Source organism: Alosa pseudoharengus, unplaced genomic scaffold (assembly GCF_046254945.1).
Source record: "Alosa pseudoharengus isolate Yale_2024_CS ecotype anadromous, Long Island Sound unplaced genomic scaffold, YU_APseudo_1.1 YU_APseudo_1.1_scf_4, whole genome shotgun sequence".
NCBI lineage: Eukaryota > Metazoa > Chordata > Actinopteri > Clupeiformes > Clupeidae > Alosa > Alosa pseudoharengus.
The window spans coordinates 42,629,013-42,655,927 of NW_027468774.1; the positions used below are offsets into that span (position 1 = coordinate 42,629,013).

The 26,915-nt window shown below is 41.5% G+C and overlaps 2 protein-coding genes and 2 long non-coding RNA genes across 8 annotated transcripts in view; 1 reads left to right on the plus strand and 3 right to left on the minus strand.

The window, feature by feature from the left end:
- brd4 (bromodomain containing 4) overlaps positions 1-6,870 on the minus strand; it is a 41,240-nt gene extending 34,370 nt beyond the window's left edge. For all 4 annotated transcript variants that reach the window (XM_076266393.1, XM_076266392.1, XM_076266391.1 and 1 more), the window contains exons 1-2: positions 6,805-6,870; positions 3,106-3,260 (exon numbers count right to left, since the gene is read on the minus strand). The gene's annotated coding sequence lies outside the window, so the exon portion shown is untranslated. The remainder of the gene's footprint in view (positions 1-3,105; positions 3,261-6,804) is intronic.
- A 564-nt stretch (positions 6,871-7,434) lies between these two features.
- LOC143102664 (epoxide hydrolase 3) lies at positions 7,435-26,855 on the plus strand. The gene is made up of 7 exons (XM_076266424.1): positions 7,435-7,954; positions 20,880-20,965; positions 21,082-21,239; positions 21,568-21,696; positions 21,825-21,928; positions 22,440-22,588; positions 23,271-26,855. Exons 1-7 carry the CDS (start codon positions 7,715-7,717, stop codon positions 23,590-23,592), a joined length of 1,188 nt encoding a protein of 395 aa, XP_076122539.1. The 5' UTR covers positions 7,435-7,714; the 3' UTR covers positions 23,593-26,855.
- LOC143102681 (uncharacterized) lies at positions 11,648-12,303 on the minus strand. Its single transcript, XR_012982629.1, has 2 exons — positions 11,981-12,303; positions 11,648-11,735 (listed from the first exon to the last, which is right to left on the minus strand). It is a non-coding gene; the product is annotated as an uncharacterized LOC143102681 (long non-coding RNA).
- Positions 13,996-18,440, minus strand: LOC143102677 (uncharacterized). Of its 2 annotated transcripts, XR_012982626.1 has the most exons (5): positions 17,793-18,440; positions 16,886-16,973; positions 16,656-16,805; positions 16,338-16,414; positions 13,996-15,564 (listed from the first exon to the last, which is right to left on the minus strand). It is a non-coding gene; the product is annotated as an uncharacterized LOC143102677 (long non-coding RNA). The 2 variants fall into 2 exon arrangements; XR_012982625.1 differs by having other exon boundaries at positions 13,997-15,564; positions 16,886-18,440.
- Positions 26,856-26,915: the final 60 nt, after the last annotated feature.

A 26,915-nucleotide genomic window follows, 5' to 3' on the forward strand; every position in this document is an offset into this window, starting at 1 on the left:
CGCAGCGACACAAACGTAAACAATGGAGGGAGAGAGAGAGATGCACATTTCATCAGTCATTACTTTAAGTTTGTGTCAGCTAAACATGACAACATTAAGGTACATTGTACATTCTGTGCTGGCGACAAAGTGCTGTCTAGCTAGACATCCCAAGTCTCCCGAAGTTTTGGGAGTCTCCCGCATATTGATAGCGGCTTCCTGACGCCCGCAAATTACATAAAATCTTCCGGAACCTAGAGCGAACAAGAGCACGCAAGCCAGACCGGACTTCAAATCGCATGTGAATATGAGCTTAACGCGCACACAACGGAGAGGGAGAGAGAGAGGAGTGGTGCGTTTGTGCCTGAAGCGCATCCAAGACAGAGAGCATCCTGGTCTGTTTTGCTAAATCAACCAATCAGTTTTCAGTGTAAGTGTGCTTATATCTCTTTTCTCCCAAACTTAATTAATCAGTTCAGTCAGTGTATCTAGGAACAGGAGCGTGATGGCAGCGTCAGTGCCCCTCAAAAAGGAAGATTTAAGACCCATTTCACATCAGACTACACAAAAGTGTACCCAATTGTCTCATAAGAGTAAAACATAATGATAGTATTGCACACTGCACTGTTTGTAACAGCGACTTTAGCATTGCTCACGGCGGGTTAAATGATTGCAAAATACTTGTTGAGGTGAGTTTAACAAGTGTAATTTAATTTGCATATTACTCAGGCCTATACAAGATGGCTAGTTACCAAGGCTACATGAAAAACAAATCTACAAAAAATCTACATATTTTAGGCCTACTATAACAATTTCTATCAATAGGCCTTCCTTATTTGGTGTACTTAGACATTATTGAACAAACATCTGAATTTCAGTATCTAAGTAGGTTAGGTTGGGATGTCTGCTATACATTGCTGTTAAAATGCACTTCCAGTATAGTGAGTATTGGCAAAACCAGTTGTCATTTTTATGTTGAGGCGGTGGGGGTGTTGTCGGCAGCTGCTGAAAGTAACTAATAAAGTAACTTGTAATCTAACTTAGTTACTTTTAAAATCAAGTAATCAGTAAAGTAACTAAGTTACTTTTTAAAGGAGTAATCAGTAATCAGATTACTTTTTCAAGGTAACTGTGGCAACACTGGTGGAACACCAACACATGGGCATGATCCGAAAAGGGTGTGCGAGCTGTTTTAAACCTTACGTTCAACCTGTCCGTTTTTATTTTCACTTCTATTTCTTGCTTTAGCTGCAAGTCTCGACAAGAACACCAACAACAGACGGCCTCCTAGATATCGTAGAAAAATCAGACCCGGTTGGAAAGCTGATGTCCAGTCCCCATCACACTTGGGTCATGACACTGACCTCAACTGTACAGGCAGTCCCCCGGATGGAGAGTGCATTCATCATAACCATCCCAAACATGATCACAGGCTACCGCAAAGCTGAGCGCCTATGGGGATCACACGCCCACACACACCCAGTTCAATGGTCCCGTCTCGGAGTGTAGGCTGATGTCAGCAGGCTCCAGGAGAAAACAGGGGGACAGCGCTGATCCACAGCTTTGTGTCGCCAAGCAGATCGGAGCGGATCTGATTTCACAGACGCCGTCAGGAGCCTTTCTGTAGCGCGCACACACACACAGGCACACACACAATGCACACACACAGGCACCTAGCTGGTCCTCCACCCCGTGCACGTGCGATATGCAGTGCACCCAGAGACAATACAACAGCTGCGAGTGGCACAATACAAGGAGCGGCGGAGACGACAGCAATGCCACTCACTGTTTTGGGGAGCACTCTGTGTGTGTTGGGGGATCAGGGTGGAGCTGTTCCTGTCAGACAGCTTGATGTGGGGGGCACCAGAGAGGGACAGAGTGAAGGTTTTTTTTTGGGGGGGGGGGACGCCCTCAGGCTTCAGAGGCCATTAATCATCCCAGCACTCTCAGCAGCCCCAGCCAACAGGGACGCGGCACTTCAGGGACATCCGCTGGGGGAGTGTGTGCGTGTGTGAGAGAGAGAGATATGGAGGGAGAGAGAAAGAGAGACAGAAATCCAGGCAAGGGGTCTGGGGGAAGGACTGTGGTTGGTACTGGTGCAGGTGGTTCCAAAAAGAGGTACAGCAGATTTATATAAAAAAATTGCAAAAGGGACTACACTAAGTGCTCTCAAAATCGTTGTAAAATCCTAGCCAGAGAAGCGTCTCCTCCCATCTGTCGAGTGGGCAGGTGAGGAGTGTCCCCATGTGACACGGCTGGTTCCCTGCAGTAGCAGAGGAGCAGATGCCCTCTCCTCCCCGCCCAGGGGGGAAGAAGCTTCTGCTACCGCCACAGCTACTGCCGCTACTGCAGCCTCCGCCGCTGTCACCTGATGCCCTCATTCATCACCACGGCCATGCAGTGACCCAGAGAGAGCAGCCCAACCCCCCCCCCACCCCCCACCCCCCACCAGCAGACCCTGACGACACAACAGACCACCGTCACAGTATAACCACAAGACTGTTACACCGTTCCACTATGAGGAGAAATGGCAGCAGTAATCATAACTGTAGAGTAAATTAAAACCCTCAGTGGGATGCTCAATGAGAGGGAACCAACTAAGACTTCATGTGACAAGGTGTTTCTAGCAAAATATTGTTCTACTCTTGTGAGAAACATTATGGATATCCAGCCATCGATGCACAGAAATGACTGCGACTTTGTGGCATTTCGTAAATATTTAATGCATCCTCCTTTGGGTTTTCACAGAGGCGGATAACTCCGACTTCAGAAAGTAAAAGTCATCGTTCTGCCTGTGAACTTAACACAGGCAATATCGCTAATTAGCACATGTACCTGGCTGTAGAGTTGTGCTTATTTAGATCAGCTGGTTAAGTGATTGGTCTGAACAAATATATGGTAGGACTTTTACTCTCTGAAGCCAAATTGTCCACCTCTGTGTTTCCATGACCTGGGACTGGCCTCCCTGCTGGTGCTTTCCACATAATTACTGACTGCAAACGGATCTCTCTCATTGTGACAATGAGCATCAGTAGTTGACACTGTTCAGCATTTTTAGTCAGTCGACTTTCAATAAAGATGCTGTGGACATCACAAGTCATCATGTGTTTGCTCAGTGTGACTCACATGTTTAACTCTTCCGTGTAGAGTCTCTTATCTGAGAGCGGTCATCTTCCCAGGCACCACTCAAAAGAGAGGCGGCCGTGTCTCAGAAGTCCAGAAGAACGACACAGGTGTGATGGAAAGCGCGGTCTTCCCAGGTGTCTGAAGCTCACAGCGTCCTGTAGAGGTGGGGGGTAGGAGGAGAGGGAGAGAGGCTTCAGGTGTTTTTACGAACAAGGCGGTAGAACACCCCTACCCGTCCATATACAACCACAGTCCAATGGTAAGCACAAAGCCCAGCCACGCCAGATCTCTGGCTGGCTGCTGTCAACAGGAAATTCCAAGGCAGAAAAGCAAGGAGGCGAAAGGCCTGGGGTAATGTATTGAACTGCCATTTTTTATTTTAAAAAAGGAAGCTGCAAGTATTCAACATCATAGTGCCACAGAGCCATGTTGCTGCTGATTGGACTCAATTTCAACTGCTGTAACATTAATCACAGTGTTACTTTCCTTGGATACAAAATCATCACTAATGCTTTTATTAATCTCTCCACTCCCCCCCCCCCCCACACACACACAAAATGCACCTCTCTGTCCCTCCTCTCCAATATCCCCCAACCGTACACGTTCCCTCTTGGCCTCATTCAGAGGTTATGCTAACAATTAGGCCAAAGATGGAGTTACCATGGTTACTCGACTGGAGCGAGCCAGAGGTGTTTTAAGGAAGGAATACAGCCTGAGCTCTTTTAGCCCTGATCAGATAAACACACAAAACACTCTCCTTACTGTGTTCAGCTTCTAGTAAACCACACACATCTTGACAGAAAACAATCCAACTAATCCTTTAGACAGAGGCCTATTACAGGGAAAATAAACAACTGCATTATTCAGCTGAACACAGGTCTGTGATGTCAGAGCCAAAGGTCTCAGTGGCCTTGTAACCTTTTGCACTCAACCTGAACCCTCTCGCCCAACATTACGCCACTATCCAGACGTACTTTGCTCTGCAGCGCTCACAATCCCCACAATCCCTTACATAGAACAGAGCTGATGCTCATGAGCTACACATACACACAGAGTCTATCTCTTCCCCATCACATCCATCCAAAACAACATCCTATTCCCTTGCTTCAGACAATAATTCCTTCCTGTCCTTTGTTCACTACATTCTTCTTTACAGGTTCAAAAGTAAGATATTGTATATGTTTAAGGGCACAACAGTCCCTCGCTATGAGCGTGACGGTGGTGTCTGCCAGAGAGACTTGATTCAGCTGTGCGCTGCCAGGTTTGGCCACATCACACCCTCCATTTGTTGACTTGGGGGGTGGTCCAGCAGCTGGCTGTTCAAAGGAGTGCTTCCCGTACTCTTCCTCTCACACAACCCTGACACTCCTACTGCCTGTTGGCATCTTCCCTTCACCCCTTCTGTCAGGACATGACAAATGATGTGTCAGATAACATGACTTTCTTGGGAGTATTTTTCTTTCTTTCTGTCATGATGTCATGACTATAGGTCTGTTTACTTCCAGAAGTTCTAACTCGCCACGATTCAAAAGATAAAGCGAGTATTATAAGTTGCTTCACCTAAGTACTACTGAAGTCTAATCATTTGGCACTGAATGAAGATAACATATTTCAGGGTTAATCTAGTGCAAACTGATGAAGTCGCCACAAGATGACAAACTTGAAACTGATGTACTATGGTAATTCCACAGACCTTTCCTAAAACTCAAGACACTAGATACACCTCAAAGGCTAAGTGCAAAATATAAGGCATATCTCCACCTGTATGAGAATGACAATCAATGACACTTCACCCAGCTAAATGACACTTCACCCAGCTAAATGCAATTGCAGAGTATATCTGCAAGATAACCATCAGTTTGCCCAACAAGACCCAGTTTCCCTGCGACCGGCTTCCAATGTCAGTGTATGACAGTTAACATTCGAGTCTGCACACAGGCATGACAAGTACACAGACATATTGACACAGAGCAACTCAACTTATTCAAACCCTGACATACACAAACACCGCTTTGCAAGCCAGCTACCACTGTCGACTGTGACCAATACTACCGAGAAAAAAATATTGCAATAAGATAGATCCCATGACATCGTTGTTTCATCGACATTACACATCTAGATATACTCTCAAATACTGGAAAAATACTAGGATTAAAGCGGCTAAATGCAACGAATTTAAACGTGTCAACTGGATGGAGCGATGTTCATGACCGGTGGTAACATTTACTAGCTTATGATAAAGAACGTACGAGACATCTGTATGCGACATCCTCCATGTGACCTGTGTCCAAAGGTCTTTTCACGTTAACGTAACACAATGACATCAGTCTGTGACAACATTGAAGAATAAATATTGCAACGGCTATCATTAATACAACATTACAGAGTATATTTTGTTGTTGTAACACTGAAGTGCGCTTATAACCACAGGACTCCTCTCCAAACCGAAAGCAACATTCCAACACCTCATACTAGCTGGTTAGCAGGTTAGCAGAACTATCTGTCAAACAGAAGCGAGCAAACACTACATGACGAGCTGGTGTGCATCTGTGCATCACTAGTTGTATATAACATGTAACTGAGACATCACACAACAAATCTGCCATAGTATTCTTGTGTGCTTGCCGTGGTTTTCAACATAACGCAAACGTTTCTCCCATTCTCCTGGGAGCGCACAAAATGGCGACTGCGGGCTGCTCCGAGTCCTTATTTTGAAATCCAAACAACACAGACGACCATTTCACTTTATTAATAATGTTTGAGCACACCGCAAATTACTGAAAAAGGCATGCCAGTCCCACATAATGAAAACAAAGAACAACAGCCGCTATCTTGAACTTAATGTTCATGAACCTACCCCATTTGCACACTTCGACATAGCTATACCTTGCTAACTGACAAGCTAGAGAGCTGGCGGTACAGCTAAACTGTATTTGGTAGCTAGCTAGCTACGTCATTTTGTAAGTATGATGCACAAGCATGTTTACGAGTTCGCCTTAACAAGAATGATATCGTTCACATTTAAGCATTGAAGGACGGAGATAAGAGTTATGTTAGTTATACCAAAGCAGCGAAAAAACACAAACCCTACGTAAACGTTATGTGTTGTGATAATAACAGAGCCCAACGCCGTTATGAAGTTTTCCGCACCATGTAGTAAATGTCCGGAATTATGTGTAGAATTCCTCTGTATTCCAGAAATGAAAATATGAAATTACGTACACACCACTCAATCTATCAAATTATCATCTACGCTCAAAGGAAAACGCAGCTATCCCAAAAGCTAACGAACATGCCAAGCTAGCAACCAAGAAGATGGCCTATGGCTGCTAATATACAACATGCTATATAGTTGCTAACTGTTTAAATAACCTCAATGACGGCAGTGTAGAATTAACATGCACTAAACGTTAAGTATGATTTCCCGAGGTCAGATTGGAATGACGTGGTTGTGGTGACAAGATACATTCCTATGCAATGTAAAATGATCAGTGCACATTGCTAACCACTAGCTACTGTCGGTGCAACAGCGACAGGCCGTTCAAGACTCCTCGTTCCCTGTTAGCGCAGCGCACACGAGACGGCGACTTCAATTCTGTCTGACGCACCAACTAAGGGGCAATTAACGACACCGCAGATACAATATTGTCCTATTATATGACAATAGTGGTCTAATGATGCAGAATCACATTTGGTTACCTTATTTATTCGGTTGTCAAGGCGCGCGGGCTCTTTCTTTCCCAGAATCCAGAACAAACACCTCTCGACGTCGATGACGTCATGCGCAGACGAAACGCAAAGCACGTAACAACACACTGAAATGTCAATCTAAAACACAATAGAAATATTATGGCCCTTATGACAGAAAGTAGTATTATTTTTGAAAGTAGAATAATCAAAATACTACGGAATTAGTCATTGTATTTGAACATCGCAGGGAACTTAACACAATTACCTATAAAAGTATAGGCCTAAATACTAGCCTAGGCCTATGTCAAGTCTTTTGGATCTTAGCCAAACATAGCCTATCCAAAAACTCCTGTAACCTACTCTGAGCTATCAAATATCCACAATCGGTCATTTTGTAGTAAATGATAACTGCCCTTTAAACACTATCATTACGTAGTCATAGAAAAAAGTATCCCTATGGTGACACCAGGTGGCAAAACATTGCAAATGCTTTTAAAGAGCAGGTGCAGCAGGTCTCATAAAGAATTTGATAGGACCAGTAAATTAAACGGAACAATGTGCTACGCGGATAAAGCTTTACATAGCCTATTTGTTAATATTCGCCTTTTAAATTGATGAATGCAAAATGCAATCGACTCTTCTCGAAATCTAACACAGGCCATCCGCCAAGTCTGTGAAATGATTTTGTCCTTGATCTGTCCACGTCCAACTGTCCAGCCAGAGTCCTTGCAAAGGTTAGTGGCATGACTATAGGCCTACGGTCTACAGTGGATTTTCGTTAGTTTTTTACAACTCAAGTGGGCTACGACGACCGACTTTCAACTGCTTTTATCTGAGTTTTGGCATACAGTATTTTCCACAGAATGGATCATCTGACCCCATAAGTCTTCTATGGCTTTAACTCCACAACTTGTCAGCAATGGCCAATCTCTACAAGCTTTTTTTGATTCCAACACGTCTGTCCCTGCGGTTGTTGAGCCTACTATATTGGGGCCTCGTTTATGGCACAGCATGTATCACTGGCCTGCTGCTTTTCATGCGATTTACCTGGAGAGCTTTCCGAAACCCTTCCAGAATCTTTCAGTGGACTGTCCGTCAGGAACCGCCCGCTTGTCTCAGGGATGTCCGGCTTGGAAAACACGGCTTCCTTTGGGGCAGGGTAAGAATAGGCTACACTTTGCATGCTCTCTATTTGACACACAGCAACGTAGAACCCAATTTGTGCTGTTTGTTGTTAATCATTTGGTTTATGTAGCCTAAAATTGGCTAGAGGCAGAAGCTAAAAGGAAATTATTGTTAAACTTAAAGTGAGAGAAAGTTCAGATTAAAACACACAGTGAAGATAAAAGGCTTAAAAAGATTAAAATATTTACCACAAAAGCATTATGAAAACATCTCCAGACCCAATCAGTAGCCTATAGGCCTAATGACAGGGAATGTCTAAAGTGTGAGTCATAGCCTAACCTGTGAACTATAACATAATAGATCACCTATTCTATTGTTTTGTGATCAAGGGGACCAGTTAATGAAAGGATATGGGAGATAATCTAATAAGAGGGAAAGAGAAATACTTTTGCTTATGCTTTAAGTCCTTGAAAACAAATAGGCTGACACCTCAAAATGTGTGCTAATAGGTCAAATACCCTGAAAACTGGAGTAAAGGTTAGAGGTAATGTCCGGCTATCTGGTCAGTGTGAGTTTTGTTTCTAATTTTAACCTGTCTCTAACCTTCTCTCCTTTGGATTGGACACTCTTCATGACCTGTTTGTTTCCACTTATCACCACACCTTACAGCATTGGGTTCACAGGGCATTTAACGAACCATCACAGATGTGTAAAAAATGCTCTTACACCTATTTTTTAAGCTATGTTATTCTTGGTAATATTTTGGTTAAAGGTGCAGTGGCGATTGGAAGTCGCGTTTGTTTGTTTATATTTAAATGTAGAAGCTTTTGTCCAAAACAACATAGGCCTAAAATATATTTTAACCAAGGAACAAATGAAAAAACATCAGAGAGGTAGCTCACAGCTCCCTTCAGTATTCCCAAAGAAGCTCCACACAGGGTGTAATTTTTGTTTGGGGGACAGGCAAGAGGCTTCTCGAGAGGAGGGGCGCTGTCCTAAACTATCAACCCAACAAGCTGGGTTACAAAAAATAACCCAACATGAGTAAAAACAACCCCACACAATGACCCAACATTTTCAACCCAGTGTTTGGGTTGAGAAAATAACCCAGCATTTTTTAGAGTGCATTGACTGGTTCTCCATGGCAGAGCCACTTTTGTGTATTACTTTTTAAATACAGGCCATACAGCAAGAGGACCGTGAAGAGCATTACTGAATTTGACAAAAGTATATTTAGTTACAATTGCAGACCGCACCTTTAAGCACCAGTATCGCACATACAACCCCAAATCAGAAAAAGTTGGGACGTTGTGTGAAATGCAAATAAAAACAGAATGTGGTCAAATACAAGTCTCGAAACCCATATTTGGCAGCAAAAAGGACATAGACAACATATCAAATGTTGAAAATGAAAATTTGGACTATTTCATGCAAATATATATTCATTTTGAATTTCATGCCAGGAACATGTTTCGAAAAAAGTTGGGACAGGGAAGGGAATGTTTACCTTCACCTCTTCATTTAACAAAATTCTGTAAATGTTTAGGAACCAGTTGAGAGGAGGAGACCAGTTGCTAGAGTTTTTAGAATGAAATGTTGTCCCATTACTCCTCAATACAGGATTTCAGTCGCTCAATATTATGGGGTATTCTTAGTCATGTTTTTCATTCCATGTCCCTAATTTGACAAATCTGGACTGCGGACAGGCCATTTTAGCACCTGGGCTCTTCCTCTATGGAGAAATAATGTTTTCCTGAAATATTCAAGGTCTTCCCTGGAAAAGACATTGCCTGGATGGCAGTATACAGTATGTTGCCCAAAACCTGTATACATCATTCAGAATTGCTTGTGCTTTGCCAAATGTGCAAGATGCCCATAGGCACTAATGCTCCTCCACACTGTCATAGATGTTGGGTTTCAAACTGAGCACTAAAACAAGTTGGATAGGTTGGATACTTGGATAGGCCCTCTTCTTGTTAGCCCAGAGTCCATGATTTCCAAAAAGAATGATACCAAACTATCAAACTGTCCACATAGACAATGGTTATCAGAGGTTTTCCTGAGCCCATACAATGACAGGTCTGGAAACAGGTCTGTTTTTAATGCAGTGCCATCTGAGATCCAAAAGACCATGGCCATCCAATTTCTTTTTCAGCTCTTTCCCTTGTCTGCAAAGATTTCTCTGGATTCTCTGAATGTTTTAATAATACTAGATGTACCGCATAGTGGTACAAAATATGACTGCCGCTCAGTCCTGTACATCCTCTCCGCGAAAATAAATCACGTCAATTTGTCTCCATCTAGTCCATCCTAGCCTAGAAATCTCGACGCACCCTACTGTGGGTCTGGCTCGTCAGGCTAACTCCATACCCTACTCTTACAACTTTTGTGTTGTATGTGCGTGCCTGTGACTGAGTGTGTGCATGCGTGTGGATGTGTGTGTGTATGTGCGCGCATGCATGTGTGTATATGTCAATTTGTCTCCATCTCCTCAAGAGCCTGACCAATATGGGATTTTGATGGCCGATACCGATTTAAATATTTAAGTTTTTCAGTAACCGATATACTGGCCGATATTCAATGTAACACAATGTAAAAACTGTTCTCCCATAACAAAGTTCTAATCAAGGTGGGACATTATATATTTGAATAGGCCTAACTATCTAGTTTCTTAATGAAAGGCTCTTCATATACATACATTTATTTGATTTAAGAAATAAAAGAGTGTAGGGTATAGAAAGAATAGTAAGAATAAAAAGAGGTATTTGTTCTGTGATAACCACATTGCCACAGTCTACATTGTGAGCAGTTTATACTTAATGACATCCCTGCAAACAAAACATTTTACAAGTGGATTAGTTATTTTACTTTACTTTTAGCCTTTGTAGCCTAAACCATGCTTTTCCTTACTTGAAAAACCTTTGTTGTTTCTCAGGCAGTTTCTTAAGCTTGATACAAGTTATATAGTATCTCACAAAACTGAAAAACAAAAACTATTATATCTTTTCATGGGACAACACTGACTTGACTTGACTTGACTCGACTCGACCATGGTCGACCAAAGAAGTTGAGTGCACATGCTCAACGTCATATCCAGAGAATGTCTTTGGGAAATAGACGTATGAGTGCTGTTAGCATTGCTGCAGAGATTGAAGGGGTGGGGGGGTCAGCCTGTCAGTGCTCAGACCATACGCGGCATGCTGCATCAAATTGGCCGTCCCAGAAGGAAGCCTCCCCACTGGGACGGAACTGGGCCACACCTACCTCAACGTCCGGCACGGATCTGCATATGGACCTGATCCGGCGTCCAAACGCACATCGGTCCAAAATTGGTCTGGATCCGTTTGACGGATCTGGTACCAATAAGGGCTAAGACTGGCCCAGTTCCGTATGGTAGTCTGTGTTACTGACGTGTTCCAGATCTGCTTATCATATGCAATACGGGTCCGCTTATTGTGTGTGGTACGGACCCGTTTATCAGACATCAGCTGGCTTTATTTGACATGTGAAATGTGATTGGTAATTAGGCCTAGCCTATTTAATTATCCTGAAAAATCTGTTTGCTACACATTTGCTAACAGGTTCGTTATAGGTTCACCCAGGCTAAAGTTCGTAACGTTTTCCCAACAGCTCAACTGATAAACATAAGCTAGGCTACAAACAGGTAAAAAAAACTTTACACATAAGTGTCTAATTATTTTTTTATTCAACAACCTGGCTGTAGAAGTGCAATCCCAGACAAAGTTTAAGTCGTGTTAATTCCACTGTTCCCATCGATATTCAGGCTGTCTTCCTCAGTCATCTCCATGGTCAATCTGAAACAACACAAAATAAACATTAGCCATTTATTATTTTTGAAAATAGGTAGTCACAATTACACTCGTTTTTTATCATCAGTGATCCTGTTAGCGTTATCAATGTTTTTTCCAAAATAGTTATTGTGATGGCTAAGGTAGTAGGCTAGCCCATATTGCTGGAAAGTATAACCTTAAAGTTATCAATCGCTCGGTTGCTTGTTGTTGTCTCTGAATAAAACAGAGATAAAAAGCAGATAACCTACCTTGAAAAGTTGGGCTGTCCTAGTCCAACCCCAGGCTGGCAAATCATGTCAAAAGATTGATAGTGAGCAAACCAAAGATCCTTGATTAACGTTACTGCTTGGACTTCTGCATGCGTGGAAAGAATATGGGTTTGTCTCATAGCACTGTTAGATCTGACACAAACAACAATGACTACTTTTACCACTGCTAGGTAATAATAAAAATAATGAAACGAACATATGATCAATATTGAGCCAACTATATCTTCTTTTCCAGCCTTACTGTAGAAATGAAGTGGCCATGGGAACATAGTGCACCCCCATGGTTTCTAAATTTGTGCCATTCCAAAATACTATTTTTTTTTCTTTAGCAGCCAGTTGACAATGAAAGTAGGGAAAGGACAGTCAATTTAGCAGAATCAGCACCTTAATTAATATCATTACCACCTGGGTCTGCTGTGAAAAAATGGTCCTTCGGTTCATATCCGTATCACAGGTTTGGGCCAAATCAGTGTTTTGTATTTTAAAAGCATCTCCTTGACTTCCAGTTGAGTTGCGGAAATTGGACCTGGGACAAATCTGTAAACCGGTGATAAAACAGCATTGCTAGCAGAGCTTAAACCTGTATCAGGAGCAGACCTGGCTCACAGTCAGATACCGTATGTCCGCTACAGGCGGATCTAAAGGCTTTTATGCGGATCCGGCCCAAAGGAAATTGCTATCTGGGTCTTCTAAAGATGATGCACAAAGCATGGTGGTGGGAGTGTCATGGTCTGGGGCTGCATGAGTGCTGCACTGGGGAGCTACAGGTCATTGAGGGAACCATGAAGGCCAACATGTACTGTAACATACTGAAGCAGAGGACGATCCCCTCCCTTCATAAACTTGGCCGCAGGGCAGTATTCCAACATGGTAACGACACCAAACACACCTCCAAGACGACCAAAATATTGACACTTTGGGCAGTGGCGGAGCTATGGGGTGGCTTAGGGGGCTTAAGCCCCGAATCTTTTTTCAAAAGCCCCGAATCTTTTTTTAGTGTTTTAAATTCCTGGCAACTCTTATTTCCAATATAACTTCCCCTCGGTTTCTCTATAAATGTCACAAAATGCTCTATATTACTGAGGAAATATATCCCTTATTTTCAAAGCCCAATATTGAAAAATAATTTGACTTGCTACACGATCTATGCCAGGTCTCTGTGCTATCCACTATGGTGATTTCAATGGTTAGATTGATTTGTTTAGATCCAGTGAAAATGCTGCCTTGGCAACGCTACGTCATGGCTTCGGTGTTCCAAAAAGCCTCTGTCAGAAGTCTGTCACTTTTACAGTCTGTGATAAAACACTTTGTGTTACACGTTATGGATATTAGAAAGTTTTTCAAAAGACCACCCAGCTCCATTCAAGCAACAGCATCGCCCAGTGAACTGACGGATGGTGTTGTTTCAGGTTGGTGATTTCACGTTAAGAGCTTTCAGTCAGTTAGGCAGGCTAACGTTAGGCTACTTGGCTAGCTCCCTAAATGCTTAACGTTAACGTTAAATGTCCTCGTTCGTCGGCGGAAAAGGCAAATTTAGTACTCTCATAGGCTAGCTAAGTCTACTGCAGAATAAGAAATTCCAGCTCCCAAAACAAAGTGATCCTCGTCTTGTAATAAATTAGGCTACACTGTTTTGAAATGTCAGAAAAACCCATTAACAGTTATCTGCCCATGTCAACTTTTCAGTGTCATATGTTGCACAAAAGAATGTTAACTGTTAGCCTACCTTAAAACCTTGTTCATATCCTATCCACCACCACAGATCTTATAATCCAAGAGTCCACATAAATATAAAAGTCATGTTATGTTGTTTTGGCTGCCTAACTAATTATTAATTAGTCTGCATTCATAATCTAGGTGCTTGATTTTATGCACCTGTGTAAAGGGACCTGATGAAACCTATGAATAATCTTGCTAAATTACAAAATTAATATAATTTAGAAACGCCTATGTCAAGATGATAATGCATTCCTTCACAGTAAAATTGACAGAGTTGTTTTCGACTCTAATAGAGTCGATTCTGACTCTGTCATAGAGACCCATTGGTCCCACCCCACAGAGAGTAAATTTGACTCTTCTCCTAGAGCACATTTTTCAGAGTTAAATTTACTCTATAGAGAGTTGGAAAATCACCAAGATAAACTCCACAGGGAGTAAAGAAAAATCTACTCTATAAGCCAACAACTCTTTCCAGAGTCATCTTAACTCTTAATGGGGTAATCTTAGTTTATCTCTATTCAGAGTTTATTCCCAGCTACTCTTGCTAGAGTCACCATTTTGCTTGTCTTTATTTACCCTTTATCAAGTTCTACAAAATCTGAAGGACATAGACAAATTATTGAAAAAATATTTATTACAAAATATTATGTTAATGTATCAATATACAATATATTTCCTTTTGTAAATGCATGTACAGTACAACACATTTGGCATCAAATGGAACAAAGCCACTAGAACATAATATCAAGTTGTTGTTAGTGATACATTAGCTTACATACCAATTTTACTCACTCTACAGTCTGTACTGAAACATTCTAGCATCACAGACATGTTTAAGTCCACACATTCTAACAGTGAAGCTACACCAGGCGCGTAACTGAAGCTTTACGTTCGCATAGCGTCTGCTGCAACAATTAGCTGGCACTATAATCAATGGAGGTAGCTACACCAGATGTGATAGCGGCGCGTACGTTTGAAAAAAATGAATTTTACGCGTCGCGAACAGATCGCTTCAGTTACGCGCCTGGTGTAGCTCATACCTAAGGCATGATCCAATGGATGGGGCCTAGAAGAGATTTAAGATGACTTAAAGTATGATTCATTTCCTCAACACTTTGCTTATCACTCAAAAAACTGAATAGTTTCCTCAACCTGTATCTCATGTACAGCAGAATGCATAACAGGAACCACTGTATCAAAATCTACCGCCAAATCATTACTTGTGTGTTCACTACAGTTATTTTCCAAAACATGAACATTATTAACGCTATACTCATGTAACCTTTCCAAATGTTTTCTAAAAGCCAGAAAATGTCCCTGAAACACCCAGTCTCACCATACTTTAACCTGAGTGTTCTACCGGGACACAGCCCATGTGGTGATTCTGCTACCTGGATCCTTTTTTGCAGTTCGATGCTGGAGGAAGAAAGACCTTTACTCTGTTTAATAGTCTTCTCTTTGAACATAGTTGACCACCTCTCAAAAAGCTTCGCTGAAATCTCACCAAACAGTAACAGTCTTGCTCAATCTGATCCATTACATCCACAAATCGAGAGAATGTTGCAAGCATATGAGGTGATTGAGGGTCATGGACCATTTTTTCTGACGATAATCAAACGTTCACCTTCAGCCGCACAACTTCTTCATCAGAAGAATGCTTCATTAGAGATACCGCCTCTCTCAGCTGTTCTTCATTCAGGACTGGCTCGGGCACATCTTCAGAAGCTGGTCCTCCATTATGTTCATTGTGTGCTGGACTTTGTGGTTCCTGAGGCTTTCCTCTGAATTGTTTTAATGCGTCAGGCCAGGTACCCTGATCCGCTGGCTGGATCATAGAAATGTTCCTATAAAACAGTATAAAGTAGGGTGAGTTACAGCATTAAGGGGAAATCCAGCGATTTTCCAAATAGATCTCCATTTCTTGGATCACCGAGTATGTAAAACGAAAACAATCGGTTTTACATAGCTCGAGTTGCTACAGCCAGCAGCTAAAGCGACTGTGCAGCTACAGCGCTACACTCTGGGGTCATGAACATTGGGGCTCAGGAACATGCCCCTAGAGTGTAGCGCAGTAGCTTCGTGGCTGCAGCATCTCGAGCTAAGTGAATCCGATTGTTTTTTTGTTTTTTGTTTTTTCCCTGTACCGACAGTTCTCGGTGACCTTGAGAAATGGAGATCAATGTGAAATTCAGTGCACTGTAAACAATGTATTTGATCTTAAACAGATTCATTACAATTTGTATGCAGAAATACTTATGAAATGGTTTCATTTCAAGTTCAATCATTTAAAAGAAACAAAAAATACTGTTCATCTGGTGGTTGAGATACTGGGATTTAAAGTCAAAAGTCAAGCACAGCATGACAAATCCACACACTCGCATCTGTGCAAAATTATCTTTTTATATAGCTTTTGGTCATAGGCCTTTTTCAGGATTCCTGAAGAGGGTCTATGACCGAAATCTAGAATAAAAAGATCATTTTGCACAGATCTGATGTGTGGAATTTTTTTGAAGAAAAAAAAAATACCTCAGTGTGGGTTTCAGTTTAGGTTACCTTTGTGTTAATGGGCAGCATAAAGATTTTACCAATATTTAACAAGGGAAAAAATGCCACTTACTTGCTCTACCCCATCATCTCCCTTGGGCTTATTTGGAGACAAGGCAGTGGTGTCATCTGAATCACATAATGCATCTACTACAAAGCAGAGGACAGAATAAATCAGTAATATAGTCATGTCCAGTACCTGTGACGGCTGTATGTCATGTAGTCTTTGATGACTGAGATTTTTAAACACTAAATAGGCTCAAAGACGGACATAATCAACATCCACAAACCCCACAGAGTGGCATTCCATCAAAACAATGTGTTGCAACCGCTGTTGATATATTCACAAAACTTGTACCAAGTTTTAACTACATTCCATAATACAACTCACCATCATCTTCTGCAGGCTTCAGCTTTAATACACCACAATTTGGATCCTTCACCACATCTTCAGACACATAGTTGTCAATCTTCTGTACCAAACTCATCATACATTTTAGCCCAGCTTGGTGTTTGGCTTCAATATCAAATTTCATGAACACTAAAATAAAAATTAACAGAACATTACAAAAAAAACCTGACAATAGACTTAAACAATGCAACAATTGAATAAATCAGTACCTTGGTTAAAGAAATCCTCTAGAGTGGCATCAGTTTCCACCATTTTAAATGTATCTGGTCTGCCTGGTATTTAACTTTCACCAACATCCTGAAAAAACATAAAATCAAACATTCAGACAAAATCAACACTACTTTTAAAACACTTTCTTAAAACAAACCAGGTAACAACTCTCAGTGACACTGACTAAACTAGTAAATGTGGCACGTGCACCTGTTGGCACTTTGCACTGAACACGTGTCTTCTATGCTATCAATGATGCACATTCAGCAATCAACACATGTCCTTGATAGTAAATTAATGCAGCTAGTTTTGAAATAACCAACTTGTGAAGGCCAAATTCATGCTTATGGATGCCTGCTTTACGTGAAACAAGCTTTTTAGTAGAGCATGACCTTTAAGCTAATTTGCCCTATTAATGACTGTTAATGTTAAGTAGCTAACAACAGTAACTGTTACCTCATTAAGCTAACCATAGCCTTTATTTGATATCTGATTTGCATTATGCTAAGCTGCCAATGAGAGCTACGTTGGCTGATAGGCTAACCAAGTCAATGTTAACCATTAAAGACGATTATACTGGTATCATATTTGGTTGAGTAAATATTAACATGATAAAAAAACGTATAGCATTGTACAATACAGGAGCACGAATTGACATGTACCTCATGTTACACAGAGGTAACGTTAACGTTCATGTTAACTTTCAACCTTCGTTAGCAGTTAACTTAACGTTAACGTTAGCCCCTGAAGGTCAACACATTTCAGAACGATATCTTGACCATACATTTACGTTCAGTTTACACTCCTCTTTCGCGTCACCACTTATCATTTATCATTTTCGCGGCATACTACGGAACATGTGAAATAAATCTCTAGTAAGTGTATTTTAGATGAACATCTACTCACCTTCAACTGCAACAGAGAGATTCTTCTAATCAGGCTCCGTCGCGTCGCTGCAGTCTCAAATGGAAGGAAGTGGGTGATAAGCTACTAACGTTCGTCTCTGACGTGAGATACCAGAGGGCACGTTTCGCCAGTTAGTAATTTGTCTGAGCCCTTACACAATTGCATGTAACAAACATACAATAATAATAATTATTATTATTATAATGTTTGTTCGCTTTGACTATTCTTTGTGAACAGCAATAGGCTTGATAACAGAGACTCCGTTTATAGCCTGGTTTATGGGTGATAGCTTAGCAGTATTTGCCTATTTTACTGTAGCACATGCTAGCCTACAAACTTGCAAGTAATTTTTTAGTAGCCTAGTCCAGAAAAAAATCTTAAAGCTACCGAATGACTTTGGAATTAACCAGAAGAAAAACACGATTTTTTATGAATAATATCCAAATAATAATTAGGCAGACATCTCCCAAAAAAATTTCTAAAATGGCGTCCAAATGAGAAAATGGGGTGGATGATTAACTCTTGTGATTTTAACTCTGTTTTTTAACTAATATGCTAGAGTACATTTTACTCCAACTGTAGTAAATGTAACTCTATTAGAGTCAATAACAGTCTACTCTGTCATTTTAACTCTTGGAATTTTACTGTGTTCTAAAATACCCTTGTATCATGATGACTGGCCATACTGTAATTATATCATAATATTATGTATATTATAGTATAAGATATTCTATATATTTGTCACACAGATGAGATCAGGGAAGAGGAAGAAGGAGAATAGCAATAATAAACAATAATGTCATATCAAACAATAGCCTAATGAAAATAAACAAATACTATAATATACAAACCATAAGAAACGCTTAATTAACTAAGTACATGCTAAACAGATATGAACAGATATTGCCTCTTGAAAGACCCAAAACTATAATTTTACACAGTGTGCCAGTCAGATACCTTGAATCTGTTGAATGTTAGTTTCACATTTTTTAAGTCTCAATGTGTCCATTAGTTTACACAAAATTCACTAAAAGTCATTATTTAAGGGGTTATTTAAAAAAAAAATTAAATGGGCTAAGCCCCGAATGTTTACAATGTCTGGCTCCGCCCCTGACTTTGGGCCCAATTTGGACATTTTCACTTAGGGGCGTACTCACTTTTGTTACCAGCGGTTTAGACATTAATGGCTGTGTGTTGAGTTATTTTGAGGGGACAACAAATGTATACTGTTGCAAAAGCTGTACACTCACTACTTTACATTGTAGCAAAGTGTCATTTCTTCAGTGTTTTCCCATGAAAAGATAATAAAATATTTACAAAAATATTAACTTTGTCCTCATGAGTTTTACATTTTGTTGCTCACCATCCACCCTCCCATTGAACTCCCTCTCTCTCTTTCACACACACACACACTACGTATATTTGACCACACACACACACAAAGAAAGGCAGAAAAGAACAGAGGCGTGGTACTATATAAGAACAGAGACACACTGGTGTCACAGATTTTGTCTCTACAGAGAGACAGTATCGGTGAAGGTGTGAACTTTATTTGTAAGTGTGTGCATATGTGTTTGTGTGGTGTGAGTGGTTGTGAATGTGTTTATGAGAGAGTCAATGTGCAGATGTGTGTGTGTATGTGTGTGGGGTTGTGAATGTGTTTGTGAAAGAGTCAATGTGCATAGATGTGTGTGTGTGTGGTTGTGAATGTGTTTGTGAGAGCGTTAATGTGCATAGATGTGTGTGTGTGTGTGTGTGAGAGAGAGAGAGAGATAGAGAGCGAAAAAAGACTGTCCAACGTGGAGGGGTGAGCAACAAAATGTAAAACTCACAAAGACAACATAACTAGTATCAAGCCTTAGAAACTACCTCTGACTACAGGAGCTGCAGCACAGCACTCTGCAGGCATATCTCCAGACCAGAGATTGGCTACTGCTACAAAGTCCATCACTAGATGTTCTTGAGTGTGGATAGAAACAAGGAGAACATGGTTATGCCCCCCAGTCCCTACACCAGATCCCATTGCAGCGGACTACCTTCTGAGGTCTGTGTAGGCGACTGTGACACTCTCAGGAACTGTCATGGTAACTCTTACCAGAACATCAACCAGCCAGATGATAACAGGAGTGAGGGAGTGCAGGGGAGTTGGAGTTGGGTTGTTAAATTTTAAACCGATTAAGGAAGTTTTGTTTTGCAATTGTTCAATAAAACCACTTGTTATGGACTTGGAGTCATTTTTTTTGTATATTTTTTTGGCCTTTTATGACAGGACAGTGAAGAACGACAGGAAGTGAGTGGAAGAGAGAGAGAGTCGGGGTGGGATCCGGAAAGGACCACGGGGCGGGAATCGAACCCGGGTCGCCGGCGTACGGTGCAGGTGCCCAGCCAGTCGCACCACGGGGCCGATTTGGAGTCATTTTTACTCAAAATGAATGGCTGGGATAGATTCAGCACCCCTAAAAACCTCATTATTTTCGCCCAGACCCTCTGGGCACCCCAAACTTGATTTGTTCTCCAGGCGTTTCCCCGAGGATTTGGCTGTGGATAAACGGAGGTGTTACTAGACACCTATGAACATAGTAAAAGTATTGGTAAGATTTTTTTGCAGATTGGCTATAAAAAAACGATGTTTTCCATGAAATAGTCAAATTTGTCATTTTCAACATTTGATATGTTGTCTGTGTACTTTTTGCAGCTAAATATGAGTTTAAGAGATTTGCCGATTATTACATTCTGTTTTTATCCATATTTTACACAACGTCCCAACTTTTTCTGATTTGGGGTTGTAATCTAACACATCTAATCTAGTACATCAACACAAGTCCCCATCTCTTACCTTCTCATTGAGCTTCCTGTGCATAGATGTGTCAGGGGGGAAATGAAACTGAAAAGTTAACTTTTAGACTTCCCCTTAACCTGCTGTTGCTGCGGTGCAGGGTAATGTGTAATTTTCGATGAAACCATGCAGCCTTTTACATTTACCGAGGTATCTTTTAGGTGACCACAAGATTCTCAAATTCATTTTGAAGGCATGAGCAAAACAAAACATTACTCCTGCTTTAAATGTCTCTCTGTCCATCATCACAGAGCTCAGGTTTGAGGTTCCACTATGTCACCCAAGGAGACAACAGAAGGCCTCTCATGCTTTTCCTCCACGGATTCCCAGAAAACTGGTGATTGCCACTACGTGTTTTTTAAACATCCTTTCATCTCTGTTCCTCTGTACCCTTTTAAAATGTTTCTCTTCCTGAAATGCAAATGCATCTGTAAAAACTGTGCTGTTGTTCAGGTACTCATGGCGCTACCAGTTGTGTGAGTTCAGTGAGCAGTACCACACAGTGGCACTGGACCTGCGAGGCTGTGGAGACTCTGATGCCCCCTCTCAGTTGAACGACTACACGCTGGAGAAGCTATTGTACGACATCAGAGACACAATCGATGAGTTGGGTATGAGCTTGTTTACATTTTCATCTGCTCGAATCTCTCACTTTATTTTCATACAACAGTTGAGTCTTCCTCATGAACTCAGGGCCTTTGTTGTCCTCTCTATATAGTTACACTTACCCTTTATTACATTACATTACATTAGATTTGGCTGACACATTTTTAACCAAAGCGACTTACTATACAACATGGTAAACAGTTTAAAGCTTTTTAAAACAATTTAAAAGCTAGAGTACAATAAGAAAAAGTGCATCAGTGAATGCTGTTTTTATACAATAGTCTAATATGCTAATAGTCTTTATATCAAATGCTGATGAGCCACTCTCCTCAGGTCACACAAGCTGTGTTTTGGTGGGCCATGACTGGGGAGGAATGTTAGCCTGGCATTTTGCCCTGGAGAGGCCAGACATGGTGCAACGCCTGATCATTATGAATGCGCCCCACCCAGCTGCTTGGCTAGGTAAGTTCATGAAATTTGTTTGCAGTGGCTTGTGAGATCCATGTAATCTTCACTTTAATCTTGTTTTTGTCACCTGTTAGGTGGGCCCTCTGATGACCTGTGATCTGTGCTAATTTCTTCCTAAACAGATGCAGTGCTGCGTCGACCCTCACAGCTACTCCGCTCAGGCCACGCCTGCTTCTTCCAGCTGCCACTACTACCAGAGATTGCACTCTCTCTGGAGGACTTCAAAGTATATCAGCCATGTTAATAATAATAATAATAATAATAATAGCTTCAATTTATATAGCGCCTTTCAGGATACCCAAGGTCGCTTGACAAACAAAGGGATGGATAAGGAAAGGGATGGGTAGGGTATGGGTGGTCCGAGGCCAGAGGTTGTATAGACCAGGGGCAGCAGCACAGAAGGCTCTGCCCCCAAAGGTCTGGTGAATGTTAACATTCAGCTAACATCTCTTCTCTTGTCTTTCTCTCTCTCTCTCTCTCTCTCTCTCTCTCTCTCTCTCTCTCTCTCTCTCCCTCTCTTTCTCTCTCTATGACATTATTTTGTTGTGGTTGCATTTTTTATCTCTGCTCTGTTCACAACTGCATTTGAGTTAACCAGAGGAAGGACTTTAGTGTCTAAGATAGCATCTTGTGTTCCTGTTTTTGAAGTGCCTATAACTCTCTAACACCACTTCATGTTTACATTTTATCACTTGAACTCCTCGTGTCAACTTTTCACTTATGCCACTTTGCTCTAGTTGCTGCGTAATTTGCTGTGTGGTGCCCGTCTCGGTATCAGAAACAGGGATAGACGTCTGACCGAGGCCCAGCTGGAGGGGTACCTGTATCGCCTGTCCCAACCTGGAGGTCTCACTCCTCCTCTCAATTACTATCGTGCTTTCCTCAGGTTAGAAATTCCTCCTCCTCTCATTGAATGAGCGCCACATTTTGGCAAAAACTTGCAACATTTGAGCTGAACAGGAAGTCAAATTACACCCCTCCCGTTCTTACTCCTGAAAAAATCTGTTGATGAACTGGAATAGTCCATGGCTTAATCAAAGTCCTTATAGGCAAGTACCCCCTCTCGGCGGCCATCTTGCAACACACTATTCAGCTATTTTCCTTTTCAAGTTAATGGAGAGGCATTTAGGAAGGGGCAGAATATGTGTAGAGACTACTGTCATATTGGTCTTACGAACTAAACCCATGCATTTCTATGGAGGATTCTTTGAGTGCTGTGTCTCATCATTAGAAAGTCTCTGGCTCAACCCAACACAAGTTTTTTTTTATTGGGGGGGGGGCTTTATTAGGATAGGACAGTGAAGAGTGACAGGAAGTAAGTGGGAGAGAGATGGGATGGGATCGGGAAATGACCGCAGGTCGGATTCAAACCTGGGTCCCCGTGGGCACTTGTAGCCTGTTGTGCCACAGTGCCCCCCCCCCCCCCTCCCAGCATTGGAGTTTTTAAAATGTAATTTGACAGTAAGTGTATTAGATCTGAATCCCAGGCCGCACCTTTAAAAACACATAGTGTGGAATCAATAATATCATAACGTCTCCTTGGCCTGTGCTTATTCTGTTACGCACAGTGACCATCTGTACAAACACGAAGATGCAGGAGTGACCACCATGTTGATTTGGGGCGAGGAAGACAGCATACTGGTCGAAGGGACGTCTGGGGGGATACGTCCCTACATCAGGGGCCCAGTTGTTGTCCACACCATCCCAAAATGCAGTCACTGGGTGCAGGAGGATCAGCCTGAGACAGTCAATAAACTCATCTGGGACTTCCTCCAAGACAAGGACGCATCGTCTCCCATTCTGCCACAACAGGGAGGTGAATCAGTTGGCCTAAAAGTAACTAATGGCAATCATCTTTCTCACCCAGTGAGAAGAAATACTATTTTCTGATAGGCAGGTGGGGTGACTATTAATTCTGAATAACGGAACACCTACACAAGGCAACTTTTTGAGCATTGTTGTTGGGCAATATTCCTGAGTATTATAGTTCTGGCACATTCCCATCGATTTTGACCAACTTCCCCCGCCCCCCCCCCCCCTTTAACTTTACTTAGTTACTTACTTTACTAAGGACTTTAATCATCAGTAGGCACATTTTCATGATCATCCAATCAGAACACATGAAATTGGTTATGTGGTTAAAGGCATATTTGTTTAACATTCACTTAGTTTATTAAGCGTTTCTTACAGTATGTGTTATGGTTTGTATATAGTATTTGTTTATTTTCATTAGGCTATTGATTGAATTGACATTGTTGTTTATTATTGCTATTCTCCTTAAAGGTGCTCTAAGCGATGCTGGGTAACGTCACTTCTGTTGACTTTCAAACAAAACAGAGAGCTAGCTCGCTACTTCCTCCCCCTCCCTCCCTTGCTGCTCCCGTGCAATTGAAACTCTCCTAAACGCGCATCTCGTCTGTGATTTGCTGGAACAGTTTGTTATGTTTTTATGGGCTAGGTTTACCCAGGTTGTTTTTGTTGCTGTTTTTGGAGCCTGGGCTGTCCACAGCGATCGTTTGTTTTACAGTGGACACAGTGGTTGGTTAGGTCAGTGGTTCTCAAATGGGGGTACACGTACCCCTGGGGTACGTGAAGGCACTCCAGGGGGTACGTGATATTTTAACCCTTAGAAGCCGATTGACGCAAAGGGCGTCAAAAAACACACCCTTTCTTCTCTGTTACATTGCTCCGCAACTATTCAGCGAGAAGCCTTTATTGTGTGAACAGAGCAGAAGTGGGGCTTTCCAACGAGACCACGAACTTGTCTGTACGTTAAAGTATGAAGATTTTATAAAATCATGAATTTAAATCAAATTGCATCATATTTACAGTCTCTGCGTTCACCTGCGCACCCATTACTCTCGTTTGAATTACTCGCGAACCTGTAAACGCATAGATATGGCAAGCATATCAGATGAAAGAGGAGACACAGGGATATCCATTGGTACCAAGTATGTCGATCCTTCTGGCTTGTGAAAACAGAGGAAGTGACTGCAAAATAATAACGTCATGTACAAAAACCAACTGCACACCCATTACTCTCGTTTGAATTACTCGCGGACCTGTGATCGGATAGATAAGCCACACATGTCAGATGAAAGAGGAGACAGAGAGCTATCATTTGAAAGTACATCCTTGGGTTATGAAAGTCAGGTCAGATCAGTTCGAGTTACAGATATGGAGCGCAGAAAGGTCATTTTTAATCACTAAATTAAAAAAAGGCATTTATTTCTGTAAGGCGCACACCACGTCTGTAAATTGCTCAGCCCCAGAGAATGATATTGCCAGATTCAGGACAGTCTGCCCTACACACACATGAAATGCATGTAGAGCTATGAGCTTGCTGTGGTGAGATACATGTCAAAATATAAGATTTTTTATAATACGCTTTTTATATTTTAATTCTTTAAAAATCAAAATAAAATCAATGCTAGTACTATGAAATGACAGATCTGGATAGCCTAGACTCTAAACAATATATAATATGTGTGTGTGGCTCTTACAATGACCAGAATAAATCCTTATGAATAAAGGTAGTGAAAATGCCCTAAAAACAGCTTAGGGTACTAAGGGTTAAAATATACATATATTTAAAAAGTAGAATCCATGCAAAAATACTTAAAAAAAAACAATTATTTAATAAATATTTCAGGAAAATATAAGTTGTTTGTTTATGTGTGTGTTTATTAGTTCAAAAGATTAATAAATTAGACACTGATGGCACAGTGCTCTGTTTTAAGTCTTCTTTTCTCAACTAAAAATGCTTTGCGCTGGTTAGGGGGTACTTGGCTGAAAAAATATTTCACAGGGGGTACATCTCTGAAAAAAGATTGAGAACCACTGGGTTAGGTGATGTTTGCAGTAAGTGACATAAAATGTTTTAGCCTAAAAAACACGTGGCATCGCTTAGAGCACCTTTAATGTAGTCTTACCAACTTTTAAAAATTGTTTACTGTTAAATTTAGCTATTGAATTGTTGTTATACGTATGTATATGTATGTCGCTTTGGACAAGTCCGCCAAATCCTATAACCATAACCATGTGGTTGCCCAGCAACCTTGCTCAAAAAGTTACCCCATATTATCATCAAGTGTTTGTTTTGGATTAGATGTTAAAAAAAAAAGTGTGCAGGTTTGTGGTGGTGGTTTGTCTTGTGTCAGGAGCTATTTACAGTCACTGCACAGTAATATTCACAAAAGTAGCGGAGAAACCTTTTTTGATTGCAGTGCTGATAGATTGGTTACATGAAATAAAGCTTTAAATGAAACTGATTAGCCTGTGCCTCACCTTCCTGTTTGCCATTGTAGCTAATGTCAGAATCAGAATCAGAATCAGCTTTATTTGCCAGGTTTGCATAAACAAACAAGGAATTTGACTCCGGTTAACCTTTGCCCTCAAAGAACAACACAAAGTACAATACTCATTTAACATATAAAGAATAAAAACAGAAAGCTCAGTCAGAACCTCAACAGGCACAGGCAAGATACTATATATAATATAAAAATACAATAACAATTGAAGAGAGGGAAGGAATAGTGCAATATCAGTATAGTCTGACCCTGGGCCGGTACAGGTCCTGGATGGAGGGAAGGTCAGCTCCAATGATACTCTCTGCAGCCCTAATTGTCCATTGCAGTCTGGCCCTGTCCCGTTTGGTGGCTGGCCCAAACCAGACAGTGATGGAGGTGCAGGTGACAGACTGAGTGATAGCTGAGTAGATTGGGTTAGCAGCTCCTTAGGCAGATTAAACTAGCTGTTGCATGAAGTATAACCTCTGCTGGGCCTTTTTCTGGACAGAGTCAATGTGGGAAGACCATTTTGGTCCTGTGAAATGGTTGATCCCAGGAACCTAAAGGAATCCACAGTGTGTCATTCTGGTTGGTGGGGGGTGCGGGACTTGTCCACTGTCATCATCGCCACAGTCTTCTTGGGATTTAACTCCAGGTACTTCTGACTGCACCATTGGATCAGCTGTTACCTCCTCCTGGATCAAACCAATGATGGTGGTGTCATCTGCAAACTTTTACAGACGCGTTTGAGGTGCAGTCATTAGTGTAGAGGGAGAAGAGCAGCAGGGACAGGACACACTCCTGTGGGTGCCAGTGCTGATCGACCTCGTGTTGGATGAGATGCTCCCCAGTCTGACATGATGTTGAAACCACACACTTTTTATGTTCAGCTTTTATCATCCTGCATTTATGTATTCCTTCTGT